The sequence below is a fragment of the Gymnoscopelus braueri genome (assembly GCF_963280865.1).
Source record: "Gymnoscopelus braueri genome assembly, chromosome: 22".
Lineage (NCBI taxonomy): Eukaryota > Metazoa > Chordata > Actinopteri > Myctophiformes > Myctophidae > Gymnoscopelus > Gymnoscopelus braueri.
In genome coordinates, this window is record NC_137624.1 from 21,228,124 (window position 1) to 21,244,942 (window position 16,819).

The following is a 16,819-nucleotide window of genomic DNA, read 5'->3' on the forward strand; positions in this document are numbered from 1 at the left end:
AAAGGATGGAAGGCCATTTGATGAACAGGATGAGGATCTTATGGAGGTACAATATATAGCCTACTGTACCCTGCCAGTGCCTACTTTATGTTGGAGGCATATGTACAGTATACAGTATATTATATTATTGGTCTGTCTGTAACATTATTGAGACACTGTTACATATTTGGAAAGTTATTTTAACTGTTTTGCATAGAGTCCACTACCAATATTGGTACTTCCTTTATATCTATTGTACATAACACATACAAAATATGCACATAACATAATATGTTATGTATATTTATATATTTTTTTACTTTAAAGGCTAACCCAGAACCTTCCATAACCTGACTTTTTCCAGAACCCATGAAGTTGATGTGATGTGATTGTTTTTTGTGTGTGTTTCCATTCCATTTTTAAATGCGACGCGATCAACTATTTAGAAGAGTTTTTTGAAACATTTTTTGAAAAATAAATAAAAGTAACCTCAGGGTTAGTGCCACCTCAGGCCCAGATTAGGTCCTGAGAACCTTATCTGAAACCGAGCCATGGCTAATGGGAACAAATCCAGAACCTGACGTTTCACGGCACCGCACGGTTCACTTGTTGTTGTGGAAAGGTGCCAGTAGTGTGCTGACACTAGTGTCTTTGTGCTCAGGCATTGACCATGTTCCTGGGCTGGTCATATCTGAACCCAGACAGTTACCTCAAGATGAAGAAGGTGCAGGACAGGATGAACATTTACGAGGACATGGTGATGTACCATATCAAATGTCGTGACGATGAGCTCCAGGACATCCTGGTTAGTACAACACAAACACCATCAGTGCTGGAAAAAGTACTCACATTTTTTACTCAAGTAAAAGTATCAATACTGCAGTGTAGAAATACCCTGTTACAAGTAAAATTCCGGTAATCAAAATTTACTTGAGTAAAAGTACAAAGGTATTGGCATCAAAATATATTTAAAGTACCAAAAGTAAAAGTACTCATTATGTAGAATGTCCCATTTCTAAGTTCAACGGGTATAACAATCTTTTGAAAATAGCAGATCTCACAATGCGTCGCATTCGCGACGCATTGTGAACTTGTAGATCTATTTTCAAATGGCCAAAATGTTAATAGGGCTGAAGTGGTTCATGCATGTTTTGTAATAATAATCTAAATCTGCAAGGAACTACTAAAGCTGTCAAATAATTGTAGTGGAGTAAAAGTAAAATTTTTGCCTCTAAGATGTAATGGAGTAAAAGCATTGAAAATTGGAAATACTCCAGTAAAGTAAAGATTCCTCAAAAGTGTACTTACAGTACTTGAGTAAATGTACTTAGTTACTTTACACCACTGAACACCGTACTATATGCAGTAGTAGTACAGTACAGTACAGTACAGTACAGTACAGTACAGTACAGTACAGTACAGTACAGTACAGTACAGTACAGTACAGTACAGTACAGTATGGGTTTAGCTCAGTTTGTGTTGAGTCACTGAATATCCTCACTGCTTGTCATGTGGCCAGTGTAAAACCTTACTCATTGCTGCTGCTGTTTGTTTGTTTTACTTTTCTATTTAGAACACCAGAGAGGTGTATAAACAGGAGGCCAGAGATTGTGATGAAGACGAACTACTTGTTATCTTGGTAACATCTGGCTTCAGAAAATGTTTTTTTTTCTTTTTTCTAGAAACCAGCCTATCCTAAGATTTGCAATTCTGTAGGGCTGTCACGATAATGTCATTTTACTTCACAATGAATTGTCATACAAATAATTGCCGATTATTTTAATTGTTTAATTGTCTTTTTGGCATTGAATATTGGAACATATGAATACATTTTACATTTCTGTTTACGCCGTTTAGGCGTTGTCAACACAAATTGCACAGGACAAATAACTTGAATATATAAAGAAATGACTGACTTTTAATAATGTTATACTTTCAAAATAATATAAAACGATATATAGTGGAAATCGTAAATCTACAAGCTCACAACACATTGCAAAGCAATACGTTGTGAGCTTGTAGATCTGCTATTTACACTATGTTTGAAAATGTATGAATATTTTCCAGTATGGAAACGATTAGTTCAAAAAGCAATTATAGTAATACATGACAGTCCTACAATTCTGTGCTTCAGTATTCACACTTATTCTTCTGTTTTCTGTTTTATTTCTATTCTCCATCATGCCTACCGTCTTTAGAAACCTAACAAAGAACTAGTAAAGAAGTTCGAACTCAGCGAGTTCCACTTTGCAGACTCAAATTGTACAGATTTGGAACTAGTCAAGTGTGGCGTCCAGATCTACTTTGAGCTTGGAGTGGTGAAGAAATTCCAGATTCCCCAGGAGGTAATGAAGCCCACCACCCACCCACACATACGCAGGGCTGTCACAATCATTATTGAGCATTCCTCTTGCACTTGCCTGAATAATCATTTCATTGTTGTAAAAGCCTAAGTACATAATTGTAAATAATTGCAATGGATTGGTGTTTCCTGTCTTTGATTGATGGATTAATTGATTGATTGATTGAATTCTTTATTAACAAGTTAAAGTACAGTACAGGTAGTATAGTCAAAGATATATGCTAAAAGGATAACACAAAAATACCCATGGGGCTTGTTTCCATTATGGTCCATTGTACTCAATTCATCAGTAATACGATACAATACAATACAATACAATACAATACAAATTGTGACACTTGTGTCTAAAGGCAGCTCTCCACCGCACCTAAATCTGTTGGCAAAAATGCCAACTTTTGCCAACAGATTACCATTCTGTTGCAGTCTGTTGTAGTCTGTTGCAGTCTGTTGTAGTCTGTTGTAGTCTGAAGTAGTCTGTTTGGTGGAGTCACCTTAAGGCTGCTGTAGTCACTAGGTCTAGGACTACAATTCCCTTGAATGGCCCCTGTTGTACACTACATTTGGCACTACAATTCCCTTGATGTGTATCTATTCTAGTCACTGGATTGTTGGTCACTGATGCCTTGGATTGGCTATTGGCTAAGTGATGACACTGCACGAACCCTTTCACTTGTCCTTGTACGCCTAAATAAGGTCAACCGAAAGCTTGCATTAAACGTAAAGCTATCTGCACAGTGCTTTGAGTGTGCAGCTCCTGTTTGTTCTGTTTCATACTGTTTTATTCAGCTCCAGCACCACATCTACGTTTTTAGTTAAAGACGGGGTGCCGTGATTTTCAGTGATCCCCCCCCTAAAACATAATCATCAGGTATTATGGTTATATTATGAGGAAGATTTTTTTCAAAAAAGTGTACAGAAAGTGTTAAAATTACGTTTTTATGTGGACACGCCTCCAGTTCATTAAGTATACCTGGTTCTCACCTTAGCACCTCCTCCACCACCTTAGCACCACCTACCTGTCCTAGTCCCTCCTCCTCCTCATGCCCACACCTGTTGTGTTATGATAATGAGGGGGAGGGTATAATTTTACTGTGTCATTAAAGTGCTGTTTTTCTATTGGCACGGTTGACCCTCAAGGTTTCAGCCTCCAGGAAGAAACTCAAAATAGTCAGAGAAGACATAAAACACCATAAAAACACCACCAGGGAGCTTAATGAAGTTCTATCAACCTCATAGACACATGAAAAACAGAAAAAGTGCAAAACCATGGCACCACCTCTTTAAACATATGAGCTGTTTATGCACTGTTCCGTTGTTGTAAAAACCTTAAAGCTGCTCCCATAGACCATATTCACACGGCGGCCATGTTTCTATGAAGTCAATGAAAGTAGCTACCCCGGGTGGCGGCACTTTCAATGTTAAATTCCAATATGGCCGCCGTGTGAATATGATCTATGGTGGACTTTTTTATTGGTAACGTTTAAACGTTACCAATAAAAAAAAATCCACAATGGGAGCAGCATTCTGGCGTGTGGATTTTACAGTTTTTTTCACTGTTGAAGTTTTGATCCAGCACCCAGCCCAGCAGGACAGGATGTCATGTGTGTGTCTTTCTGTCACTTTGTGACACCCCTTTTTTTAAAACCTTAAAGCACATTCAAAAACTTGACCTTTCCCTGCTTCTGTCTCTGCCCAGCCGCTTGTCCGTTTCATGTACTCACTCATGAAGGGACACAGGAAACTCATTTACCACGACTGGCGCCATGGCTTCAATGTGGGACAAGCCATGTTCACAATGTTAACGGTATAGTAGCAATAATGATTTTCACGTACAGTACACAACAATTAGTCCAGGTACTATTATGTCACCACTTAAAACCCTCTAGACTTAGTAAACTGGACCTGAGTTGGCTCTGTACTTGAACCGTTTTTTCCATCTACACCAAATCTCTCTAAAAAAATAGCACATCTACAAAACTCGCAACGTGTGTAGATCTGCTATTTTGAGCTAAGAATATCGATGCTGGGTTCAAGTGGTTAAACAGAGTCTGATCCAGAAAAGTTGGGGACCACTGAATTAAACTGTCTCTTTCTCACTGTGTGTGTGTGTGTGTGTGTGTGTGTGTGTGTGTGTGTGTGTGTGTGTGTGTGTGTGTGTGTGTGTGTGTGTGTGTGTGTGTGTGTGTGTGTGTGTGTGTGTGTGTGTGTGTGTGTGTGTGTGTGTGTGCGTGTGTCCAGACGGGGTGCCTAAAGCGATACTACACTGACGTGGAGGTGATGGCTATGATCACAGCAGCTTTCTGCCATGATATAGACCACAGACCACTGACCAATCTCTACCAGACGAAGTAAGTCAACCTTTTCTTGTTAATGGCTTGATATACTTTGTTGCGTGCAGTGTCATGTACCAAAAATAGCCGATCTACAAGCTCGCAACATGTGGCAGCTTGATCACATATCAAAGCTAAACTTTTATACAGTTACATGGCAGGAAAACAGGAAGAATTATAATATCTAAACATTGTGTTCATAGCTACTTGCGTCGTTCTAGACACAAACTACATGCATATTTGATCTGCTCCGGGATGTTAGCGCTATGGTTAGGCAAAGTGAGATAAACCTATCTCTGGACTTTGTTCTAAGACGATTGTGCGGAACCAATTTGAATGCTTTTATCAGAAAAAGACTATCATATTCATATTGTGATTGTGGTTAAACATTTGTTTCTATCTACCCCGGCAGCTCAGGGAACGCTTTGGCTAAACTACATGGTTCCTCCATGCTGGAGCGGCACACTCTTGAGATTAGCAAGTGGCTCCTGGAGGATGAGGTGAGAATTTAGACTTGTTAGCTTTGTAGCATGCAGTCTACTTGTGTTATTAGTCCTGGTGAGAGCATACTTAAAATCTCACCCTACTCAACTTTCAAGGAGGAGATTGAAAATATGCAGAATGTCTGCAAATGTGTGCAAAACAACACTGTATCTGTCGGGTGGAAACCTTGTATGTGCAAAACTGTTACTTTCCAGGAAATTAAAAGGAATAGGAATGAACATTTTTGCGAGTAGGGTAGGATACAGTTTGTCAAATCACCTACAATAGTTCATGAATCATCACCCTACTTGTAACTCTCTGTTTCTCTTCATCCCCTCTGTTTCATCTCTTCAACTCTATAGATGATGAACATCTTCGAGAACCTCAACAAGCGGCAAATTGAAACTGTCATGCACCTCATGGACGTTGCCATCATTTCCACTGATCTGACTGTGTATTTCAAGTCAGTACCACACCTCACACTCGTCTCGCCCACACTGTTTTGTTTCCTCGCATAGTCTTGTGTAGCCAGAAGATCAGAGATCTCCGCCTATTGTTATTGTACGTCTTGTCTGGTGACTTCTGAATTCAATGAATGGGCTAAAACTGGGTGGAAACAGCTGGGATTTGTTTTTAAACAGCATCGCAGAACCAATTCAAAGACTTTAGGGCGGTCCTTCATGCTGTTTCTTTCCCTTTGCTTTTCCATGGTAAATATTCTGCATTCTACTCCTTTCTTATCTCTTTGCTATCTGTGGCTTTTTATAAGTTAATCTAGTTCATCTGCAAATTTCCCTGCTTACACACTAGTTCAGGATTGTTGTATTTGTTTATTATGAAATGCGAATGAGGAAATAGTAGACAACAGAATACCAACTCAGGGTAAACAGAGTGATGATATAAGAATCTTGTGTCAGGAGCTACTGTTATTATGTAGTTATTATTTTAAATCGTAATCCATTTCCTCCTACCTAGGAAGAGAACCATGTTCCAGAAGATTGTTGACCTATCTCACACTTACACAGATGAGAAGAAGTGGATAGAATATATGTCCCTAGAACAAACAAGGAAAGAGATTGTCACGTGAGTGTAACATGCACACGCGCATGCACGCGCACACGTACGCAGGCTTATGGATGTCTTTAGCCATTAAACGTGCAGAGCACATTTATGTCCTACCAAACATTTTAAATTAAAAACACCTCAAATATTTTATATTTTAGAAATAGTTCTTTCACTCAATATGGAATACTCCCGTCGCATTTGTCCACGTGTAGTCCAGCCCTATGGAATGTATGGAATGCATGTGCAATAAAAAGATTTAAAATATTTTTTGATGCTCACATTAACTCTTTAACTGCCAGAGTAATAGTGTAATAGTGCCACTGTCAGCGAAAACAAGCGATTTTACCAACCTTTGAAAAATCATGGAATATTTTCCGTGATCGCTGTCCTCACGGCAACCACCTCATTATATGCCCGGGGGTCTATAGGGGGAAAAAATATCCGGACTTAACTGCAGACACCAAAAACAAGCATTAAAGTATAAAAGTTATGACCTTGGGTAAATGCAAAAAAGCTTTTCTGGCTATGTCTCTACAAGACACTATACAAAGCTCATAACATTCAATACAATGTTCAGTTCATTACCGTTTCCAGAACATAATTATTTATTACAAGTTATGTTATCAGTGAAGAGCACAGACTGACAAGTCTGTTATTTTGATTTCCCCTAGGGCAATGATGATGACGGCATGTGACATGTCAGCCTCGACCAAACCCTGGGACGTACATAGCAAGGTGAGGAGCACTAACCTTCACATAAGAGTTCTCGAGCAAGGACCACACGATTATTGAACTAAACAAAACAAAAAAAAAACGAATGAAGTGTGAGACTTGCAGTGGTGGAAAGTAACTAAATATATTTTCTCTCTCTCTCTCTCTCTCTCTCTCTCTCTCTCTCTCTCTCTCTCTCTGTGTGTGTGTGTGCGTGCGTGCGTGCGTGCACACACACTCACCCCTTGCAGGCGGCCCTGAAAGAAGCAGAAGACTTCTGGGTCCAGGGAGAATTGGAGATAAAAGTACTGGGAAAGCATCCTATTGTAAGTTTATATATTTACAGTATGTGTGTATCTACAGCATGTACTCAATTCATTCCTTCGTGCATGCATGTCTTTGTGAGATGGATTGAAGCAAACAAATGACTCCTGGATGTTGAGTTATGGAACATCCAGTGTTTTTGATATGACCATCAAAGTCCACTAGCCCCTAGAGCAATGATTAAAAACCTCAAAGTGAGGTCCAGGACAGCGAGAAAGCATGTTTATTCTAAAAATCTGTTTCTTTGTTTTACCCTCAGCCCATGTTGGACAGGGGGCAATTGGGAAATTTTCCCAAGCTGCAGTGTGGTTTCATTGACTTTGTCTGCACATTTGTCTACAAGGTAAAGATCTCGGTTTTATTTCAGTCACCATTGTGACCACTAATTAAACTCAGTTTTTTTTTAGGCCGGTCAGTTGATGGGCTAACATATCCCTTCCATGAGTACTGCCATGCTTCCTTCTGTACATAGATGAGACAGCTGGTGGGCATTCTTTGGTAGAAAATAGTTCTCAACTCACTGAGCTCACAGCCAGGGTTGTGGATTATCATGGGAAATTATGTCAGGATTTCTGGAAAGAGACGACTTCTAGTTTCTCGATGGATATATACGTACCACTCTGGGTAAATAATAAGGGGCTGTATGTTTTTATTATATTTTGGATGAACTGCACAACAATTTCTCATGAAACAGATTTTAGGAGGGTTTCTTTGAAACAGGCCAAAACATGTCGATGACCAATGATCAGTTACAGGGAAGTCTGCAGTCTTGACATTATTTGTTCTAGTCTTACAAACCAGTGACCTGCACCTTTTGTGGGTGCATTCTTTATTTGATTTCAACTGAAAATACAACCCACAGGTTTTCTTTCAAGCAAAAGATATAAGCTTTAAATCATTTTCACTGAAACAAAAACGCAACCACGGGCTCTCGTTCAAACTGATTTTGGCAGCCGTTTTAGGTTTGTGTAAAGACATGACAATACTGTACACAATCTAAATGTCATCCTTCACTCTTTTGTTTAGGAGTTCGCTCGCTTCCATCCACAAACCCAACCCATGTATGATGGTCTTCTGAAAAACAGGAAGGAGTGGACCGCTAGAACGGGAGAATATGCCGCCAAATACCCAATAATCGGTAAAAAATAGTTCTCAACTCACTGAGCTCACAGCCAGGGTTGTGGATTATCATGGGAAATGATGTCAGGATTTTAACAAATCGTATCTTTTGCACTATGGCAATATATTTGAGGGTTGTCATTTGCTTGTTGTGATTCCACCACTGTTTGCTGCTTGTGGTGACACAACACCTCGAGGGATATTCAGTCAGATAATTCCTGCATTATAATAATCGTTCAACGGAATCATTTTAGCCTGGCAATAGGGTTATCCTTGGTGTATGCTTTCAGAAAAGCATTCAAGTAGTAGATATTGTGAACTAACCAATTACTCTGCATTACAAAATGGTTTATGAAATACAACTGCATTGACTGATGTATTCTTTGTCTCTAAATAAAAGGTCCGGGTGGAGGCTCCTCGACATGCACAGTGTGCTAGAAGACCAAAAACTAAGCTGTGCACTATGCAGGTGATGGACTAACCTCAGAATGTAACGACCACCACGGCCAACCAGTTAGTCTCACCTCCAAGGCAAGATAGCAAATGCTGTTCAATTGTAATGAAAGCTGAATATGCATGTCCTCATCATGATGATGAACTGAGGGAGCATCCCAGATATTCATTTGTTCATTTCCTACAAACACCAAACAAGACAATAGTTGGTCCTTGAGGGACTTCACCCATGAGGGCCAACTGAACCAAGAACAGGAGACAGGAGCCTCCATGCCTCGGAACATTACCTGAGGACCATAACCATGTCCATAAGCCAGTAACAGACAGGGCGGAGATGCTTTTGTGCGTGTATTCTAGTAGGTCATGTTTTTAACTGCACCTGGCTGCCACCAACTATTATGACCCAGAACTTTTATACATACCGTATATCTCACCATAGGCTTTTGTCAACAGATATTTAACCCTATTCCAGGCAATATGAATTACAACAGAAACACCTATTATGTATATCTGTTATAATGTCCCATTTTAAGCATGAACATGCTCTACCTGGGACTACTTGTGTATTCTTATGATTTCACATATAGTTATTTGAACAGTATAATGGCAGGTCCTTCCACACAATTTTTTTTTATAAAAATCTTTTGAAAATAGCAGATCTACAAGCTCACAATGCGTCGCATCGCAACCCATTGTGAGCTTGTAGTAGATCAAAGCAACTAGTAACTAAAGTGTTCCAAGAATTGTAGTGGAGTAAAAGTACAATTGTAGGGAAGGAGAAAAAAACAGCCAACCTAAAAGTAGTCAGTACTTTACAGCCTTCCAAGAAATATACTTGAGGGAAAGTGAAATATTAGTATCAAAGTATCAAAAAAAAATACTCAAGTAAAGTACACATCCTCAGAATCTGTACTTAAATACAGTACTCAAGTACATTTACGTTTTGCGTCTCCAGCAGAGTTTCTAGAGTCTATCTCTCTCTGGAAGAGGTTGCACATGAACTCTGCGGCCGCACTGAGGCGCTCCAACACACAGGTGCTGGGACTGGGGGTCCCAGACCGCGGGGGTCCCCGGACCCCCTTGTAGATCGGCTATTTTCAAATAGCTTGAAGTGCTCATGTGGCCTATAGTTGCTTCTTTTGGTCTTGTTTTCCTAGACCTGGTTGCTTATTTCTCTCACAAAACATGGCAACATTGAAAACAAATCAATAAGAGATTTTCGCTGGCCACCACAGACTTTTGAGGATCAGCTGAATTAATCCCGATTCCCTACTGTCGAAATGTCACTGTAAATATATCAAAATATCTTTCTAGATTACAAATAGATAATTTAACTCAGTGTGATAAGTCTTGAATTGTTTTTGTTGTCGTAGATGAAACATAAGCCCATTACTAAGAAACATGTATTTGTCAGAAAATGTTCTTAATTCCAATTTTCATAGATGGGCTCTCAACCATTCAGTTGTATCGATACAAATGTATTGGGGAATACATCTTACCCGTTATGCTGCTGATTACTGTAAAGGCACATAACATACTGTATCATAAGTATTTTAAAGCTCACCTCTATGTCCTCTGTATAATTATTACCCAATAAAGCAAATGTATTTTTATGATACTTTCTGAACTAAGATCTCATCGACTGTATAGGCTACTGTAGTTTAAATTGTGATGAATCTTTTTTTTCTCCCTTACATACATGCACCCCTATTGTGCTAATGATAATCTTAAGAGATAGGTTTCCTGTTCAATTCCTTAGCCTTAACGAGTCAAAGGGCCATTGTTTTCATCCAATGTTCTCCACACCTGAACGTTTAATACGAATGCACTGTTGTCTGTGGCCTCACTGTACATGCCTGTTGAACTTGCCTAGGTCGCTAGTGACTCACCTGTAAGCAAAGCTGCTTATACACTAGCCATCTCTCAGCACCAAGGTTATTAAGTGTCATAGATTTACAGTATACAGTCTACCCATATACATACAGTACACACTGTACATATATCTAAATGGTGGGGGCGGAAAACGATGAAAATGTCAATAGATTTGCTTTCTGTAGAACCAAATGAAAAACTTGCAACGTATAATCTATGTATTCCTTTTTCTATCAAGCGTGCCTTTACTCTGCAGTCCATGTAATGCATTGACAAGAAAAAGAAGAAAAGATGGTGATATGCAAGTAGGGCTGCTTAATGCTTTTCGATTAATTACATATCGAGAAGCACGTTTTGGGCATATTTTTATATAAACGAATCAACGTGTAAAGAAAATCAAATTGATTTTGAAAATTGCCAAATTAACGGATCTACAAGCTCACTACGCTTTGCATTGTGAATTTGACACATTTGAGTTTGTAGATCTGTTATTTTTGGCTATTTAAAAAAATGTATTATATTAAAATATTATATTATTATTAACTGTCACACCTCTAATATACACACATATTTAAAAATATATATATATAACCGTAAGCAAATTGATAAAACAACCACTTAAGACAGAGTAGTGATCAAATTGACGGGTGTATTGTACAATACACAAACAGTATTGTCCACACTGCACTTTCTGCCACTGGCCCCTGACCTCAATCCTGGGATTGCTGCTGCTAAAATAGGGCAGGATTACCACCACGCTTTTCCTCTGGGCTCATCTTACACTGGACATGTAAAAACACACAAACACATAATGTCTGCCAGTAAATAGCTAAATATTTCCCAAGATATTCCCTCCTTTGCAGAGATTAAAGCCTTAGTTATATACTTAGTTGCGTGCCGCTGTGCACGGAAAACAGAAGATCTATATGCTTAAGTCTTTAGGAGAGAAGGAGCCACTACAGCATTAGGACCGTGCTGTTGATCAACAGGGTCTAACGTGTAAAGTATTACTAAATAAGAAAAAGAGGTTGCACATCATCTCAGAGTGCTAGACCCAAAATCCAGTATACTCACATTCACACACACTCACATTGGCACACACCAATAAACGAACACTTAAAAGTATTCCAGCGCCTGAGAATCAAATAAAGAAATGAGGAGACTCCAATAAATGAAAAATAACTTGGTCATTTTATTGACAGAACATTATTATACCAGGTCCATAGGCATTTACTTCAGGATGGTGTCAGAATTTGCTGCAGAGGAGAGAAAGAGATACAATTCTGTCAGTGTGTTGTCCACTAATACACTAATACAGTGTTTCTCAAACTTTTCAGGTCGCGACCCCCCCAAAATAATCAAATTTGAACTGGAGACCCCTCACCCTGACAAGCACTAAAACTGTAGAAGTTGAGGCATTACATTTAGTTTGACTCTGTTACACAGATAAATATTGTGAAAATAGCACAACGCCTTGCAGACATTGTGAGCTTGTAGATCTGCCATTTAAAAAAAAATTGCCCCTGTTATTTGACCAATGTTTGACAGGTTTTTATAGTAGCCTATAGTTTGTTGATTACTTTTGATGCAGTAATGGTCTTTTTCTTTTCTTTCTTTTTTGAGGTATTAAAGTCCTTAAATTGTCACTTCACTGTCATCTGGGGACCCCCCCCCCCAGGGACCTTCCTGGGGGTCCCGACCCACAGGTTGAAAACCACTGCACTAATATAAGCAATTAAATAATATATAATAGAGAAAAACAGGGGGGGGGGGTGTTACCTTCAGACAGCTGTTTGTAGATTCGCTCCTGCTCCTCTCGGGCCTTCTTCTCTGCCTCTTCAATCACCCTCTCCTCTGCAGCAATGGGCTTCAGGTACTCTGCACGACAGTCATTTGAAGTGTTAAACACACGCTTGAATTCAATATGCATGATTACACTGCATGTACAACACCAACTGCAGAGTTGTTTTTAGGCGCACCTGCTGTTCTGAATCACGTCCTTGCAAACAAACGCAGGGACCTCCCACGTGTGATACCTTTAATGTCTGGCTGTATAACACTCTAGGCCAACATTTTCATGTCAACGACCCCCAACTTAATAACGTATTTCGACACCCATTTGAAAAGATTTTGTGCCAGGGACCCCATGAGAAAAGATTTGTCAAGATTTTGTTTACATAAATGGAACATTTAACAAAACATGCCTGGTAACATCTAGTAGTATGTTTGGTGCTCTATGTCTAGTATTTGTGAAGACATAGATATTCAATATACAAAGGAAAACTGTGACATATGCACACATACACTAGAGCTGGACAATATACTGATATGATAATGGCCTATTATGTCTAGGACTGGTTATCACAATATTGTGAATGCATAAATGTTGTCTTTTGCTTAAAGGCCGCCTACAATAAAGTGAAACAAACTTATTATAGCAGTATTAGTATAGTATGATAACTTTGCTGATATTGCTATTGGATACCAACACATATTATTATGGAACAAAACTGACGGTTACTGTACTTTCTCTTCCATATTAGGAAAGGATGCACATTGCTAATGATCATTTCACATCATTTTCTGGTGTCAATATCTCCTGCACAGTCATCCTCCAAAAATCAGTACATTAATTATTTATGAGAAGTAGTATTTGGACCAAGATTGAGAAATGTTATTGAGTCAATATCTCCCATCCCTAACAGACACACAGATTCATGCATTTAACACATACTTACCAAACCTCTGTTTGCCATACAACATGCCAAGGAACAAGGCAGACCATCTGGCCGTCTGAAATAAAAGATTCAGCCTGATTAGCCAGTGTTAACAACAACACATCATGATCGCTACTGTAAGTCTAGAAAATATATTTTCTGAGCTCTCTCTCTCATAAAAGTAACAAGCTTGACAGTAGCTCAAAACAAGGCAGAAGTGTTTAGATCAAGGTGAGTGGGGGGTAGACTAATTGGAATCTACTCCATATTTGCTAAAATGATCAATTGAAACATCTTGACCTTCTATAAACTGTCATGAGCACAGATATTAACTGTTTTATGCGAAGAATAGCAGATCTACAAGCTCACAACAACAGGTCTCATCGTGATGCACTGTGAGCTTATTGGCAAAAATCCAATTCTCTCACTGCAGTGACCTTGTGTATAAGTAACCAGGTGTTCGGTACCATATGGTTCTATGCGTCTATAACCACAATGACATCATTCCGATGCATCATGTTAAAATACGTCATGTTGAAATGTAAATGCGTTGATAGATTAACTACTGGGAGCGATTCCTCTGTTCGAACTGTCAATGTCATCCATGCAGACTATGCTAACAACCGTTAGCATTACTGCTAGCAGGTTGCCGGCTGACTTGCAAGTGCACGATGTAAAAGGTCAAGTCACTTGTTCTCTATACAGTGTACAGCAAATAAGGAATTAAAGGAGACTTAATGCCGTCATATAACTCATGTTGTTGTTGTTATACCTTGATAAGAGGCGAGACTGCGACTGGAGGAACCATGGTGCTGCTGCTGCTTCTGTCAAAACGAAGTGAATTTCCGGGTGGGGCGTGGTAAAGTGTGACGGCATAAAGGCGTCAGAGTGTGAGTGGCACCTCGCGTCACCAGTCTTTCCGCAGTCAATGCTATCTGGCCCCGCCTACATTACAATATCCTGTCATTATTTTTGTTTCCGCATCCCCTGTAGACCGGATATGCAAGTGCCACTCAATGGTTGTGTAGACGTTCATATTTGTAGTCTCTCTCGAGCCAGACTTTTTGTTGACTTACAATTTTCAAACGCTTCCATTCGTAGATGGGAAGCATTTGGTCTGTCAGTAGACATCCCATACTCTTTTTCAAAAGGTGAGGAGAACTTCCCAAGAAAATGCACATCTACACTGTCATGAATTAGGAAAATTGTAAGGTGAGTGACTTCCCAAGCAAATGCATCTTAACACTGTCATGTAGCCCAGTGGCTCTCAACCTGTGGGTTGACCCCCACCCCCCCACATGGGGCGGGGGGGGGAGTGAAGTGACAATTTAAGGACTTTTAAGACCTTTTTAATACCTCAAGATAGAAAAGACTATCAACATCAAAAATAGTCAACAAACTATACAATAAAAACTGGTCAAACATTGGCCAACTTGACAAATAATATAAGAAAGAAAGAGGCAACCATTTTCAAAATAGCCGATTGTGAGCTTGTCGATCAGCTATTTTCACAATATTTATCAGTGGAACGAGCCTAACAAAATGTACCATAATGCCTCAATTCCTACAATTCCAAGTGCTTGTCAGGGTGGGGGGGTCCACAGTTTAAATATGATTTTTTTTGAGAACCACTGATGTAGCCTACTCTGACTGACCTTACATGCATTACCTTCAATTTATGAAACATCAGATTCTGTCTGCAGGTGGCAGCAAAGTCTAAAAATACGAACATTGATCAATGCCTTTACTTGCCTCCTCGTGGTCATGATATGCAAGTGTTTCACCTGACCTACAGACGCAGAGGGGCTTTGTTGTCATCATTAGCCTATGTTGTTTATCCTATTATTATCTGTCATCCACTGTATTTGCCCACGCACGCACGCACGCATGCACACTCTCTCTCTCTCTCTCTCTCTCTCTCTCTCTCTCTCTCTCTCTCTGCGTGTGCGTGTGCGTGTGCGTGTGCGTGTGCGTGTGCGTGTGCGTGTGTGTGTGTGTGTGTGTGTGTGTGTGTGTGTGTGTGTCTCTCTCATACACACACACACAGACAGACAGACAGACAGTGTTGGTTCATCTGTTTCTACTTATCAGCCTCTGAGTCTGACACAGAGGAATGTTTTGTTGCTACGCCTAACTCATTTCAGCTTTTTACCCTAAAGACATTTTGTTTTATTTTTCTTGGCTTTTCTTTCCCTTTTTTTTATTGTGGTTGGTCACAGCCTCACAGGTGCGGTGATTAGGATGTGACACTGTTTCAAAATAACTGTCTACACTTTGTGTGAAGGTCTGAGGAAGAGCCATGGTGACTCGAAACGTTACCAAGTAAAATTGCATTTGGGAGCAGCAATACTGGTGTGCAGATTCTTAATTGCCTATACAAAATATAATTTCTCCCATCAGTAAGAAGTTGAAGGTCTATTTAGCTCAGTGGTAACAATTTCAGCACTTAGACTTGGGTTTGAATCCTGAGTAGGACATGAAACATTCGAGAACATTCTTTATATATAATACATTTCTAGTCATGAAATGATTATGACCAACAGTCAGTGGTTCTGTTCAAGTTAATGCTGCATTGTGCAATGTTTTTGGTAGTCACAACAAGGCCTGAAAACAATATCTGCTGTGTGAAGGTTTCATTGAGAAATAAAACTGCTCTTACGGTCAGATCAGTGCATTATTTAGATTTAAAGGGGCATGAATCCCTAAACCATTGAAAAATATATATTAACACATATTTCTGTGCATATGTTGTTTGCTATTTTTGTAGTTAAAAAGAAATTGGCACACCTCATTCAGGCTCATTGGGGTTATTTGCCATCTCTGTACTTTTGGTCCGATATTACGTACTGTAATACCGCCGTTATTAATATGCCTTTATTGATACATGGTTTCACCGTTGTTATATTGTGTTTGACGAGCTGACAAGAGGATGCATGCTGCACCGCGTACACTGTTAGTGTTTAGTTATGTTCTGTGACTGTCCAGTACGTGCATCAGAAAAGGAGTAATAAACATCGACAGTGTCATCAACAAACAGATAAGAGCTTTTCGAGGATGCAAGCAGATGACCGAGCATTGTTTCGCATCTGCAGAGGTCTACGAGCTACACGATCTACAAGTTCACAGCGAGCTGTACTGCCGCACGTTGTGAGCTCGTAGATCGGCTATTTGTTTGGCTTATAACAACATGCCCAAAATAGGGACACCAGGGTTAATGTGGGGTAACCTAATTAACAGTACCCTTAATCAGAGGGGATGTAATGACTGTAAGCAAACGTTTATGGATTTTCTCAGGTCTACAGGTACAGAATCAGTTGACCCAGAGAAGCGGCCTCCAAATGTTTACACAAAAAAAAGCCTGCAACGTGTTTGAACTTGTAGAGAAGCTATTTTCAGTGCATGAC

At 39.6% G+C, this 16,819-nt stretch overlaps 2 protein-coding genes across 2 annotated transcripts in view; one reads left to right on the forward strand and one right to left on the reverse strand.

Annotated features, from left to right (window-relative positions):
* The window catches only part of LOC308078890 (rod cGMP-specific 3',5'-cyclic phosphodiesterase subunit beta-like), a gene marked incomplete at both ends in the record, with an annotated part of 21,002 nt that extends 10,792 nt beyond the window's left edge, over positions 1 to 10,210 (forward strand). Inside the window, 12 exons of the mRNA XM_080420233.1 lie at positions 1 to 46; positions 641 to 784; positions 1,553 to 1,618; positions 2,178 to 2,324; positions 4,038 to 4,145; positions 4,580 to 4,689; positions 5,084 to 5,171; positions 5,517 to 5,617; positions 6,891 to 6,954; positions 7,514 to 7,597; positions 8,281 to 8,392; positions 10,200 to 10,210. The exon at positions 1 to 46 is cut by the window's left edge and continues 104 nt beyond it. Coding sequence (XP_080276359.1) covers positions 1 to 46; positions 641 to 784; positions 1,553 to 1,618; positions 2,178 to 2,324; positions 4,038 to 4,145; positions 4,580 to 4,689; positions 5,084 to 5,171; positions 5,517 to 5,617; positions 6,891 to 6,954; positions 7,514 to 7,597; positions 8,281 to 8,392; positions 10,200 to 10,210 — 1,081 coding nt within the window. The remainder of the gene's footprint in view (positions 47 to 640; positions 785 to 1,552; positions 1,619 to 2,177; positions 2,325 to 4,037; positions 4,146 to 4,579; positions 4,690 to 5,083; positions 5,172 to 5,516; positions 5,618 to 6,890; positions 6,955 to 7,513; positions 7,598 to 8,280; positions 8,393 to 10,199) is intronic.
* Positions 10,211 to 11,866: 1,656 nt separating this feature from the next.
* The window catches only part of LOC308078664 (ATP synthase subunit e, mitochondrial-like), a 245,969-nt gene continuing 241,016 nt past the window's right edge, over positions 11,867 to 16,819 (reverse strand). Inside the window, exons 2-5 of the mRNA XM_080419931.1 lie at positions 14,188 to 14,228; positions 13,437 to 13,491; positions 12,478 to 12,576; positions 11,867 to 11,954 (exon numbers count right to left, since the gene is read on the reverse strand). Of these exons, the coding sequence (XP_080276057.1) occupies positions 11,929 to 11,954; positions 12,478 to 12,576; positions 13,437 to 13,491; positions 14,188 to 14,223 (216 nt within the window). The 5' untranslated portion in view covers positions 14,224 to 14,228 and the 3' untranslated portion in view covers positions 11,867 to 11,928. The remainder of the gene's footprint in view (positions 11,955 to 12,477; positions 12,577 to 13,436; positions 13,492 to 14,187; positions 14,229 to 16,819) is intronic.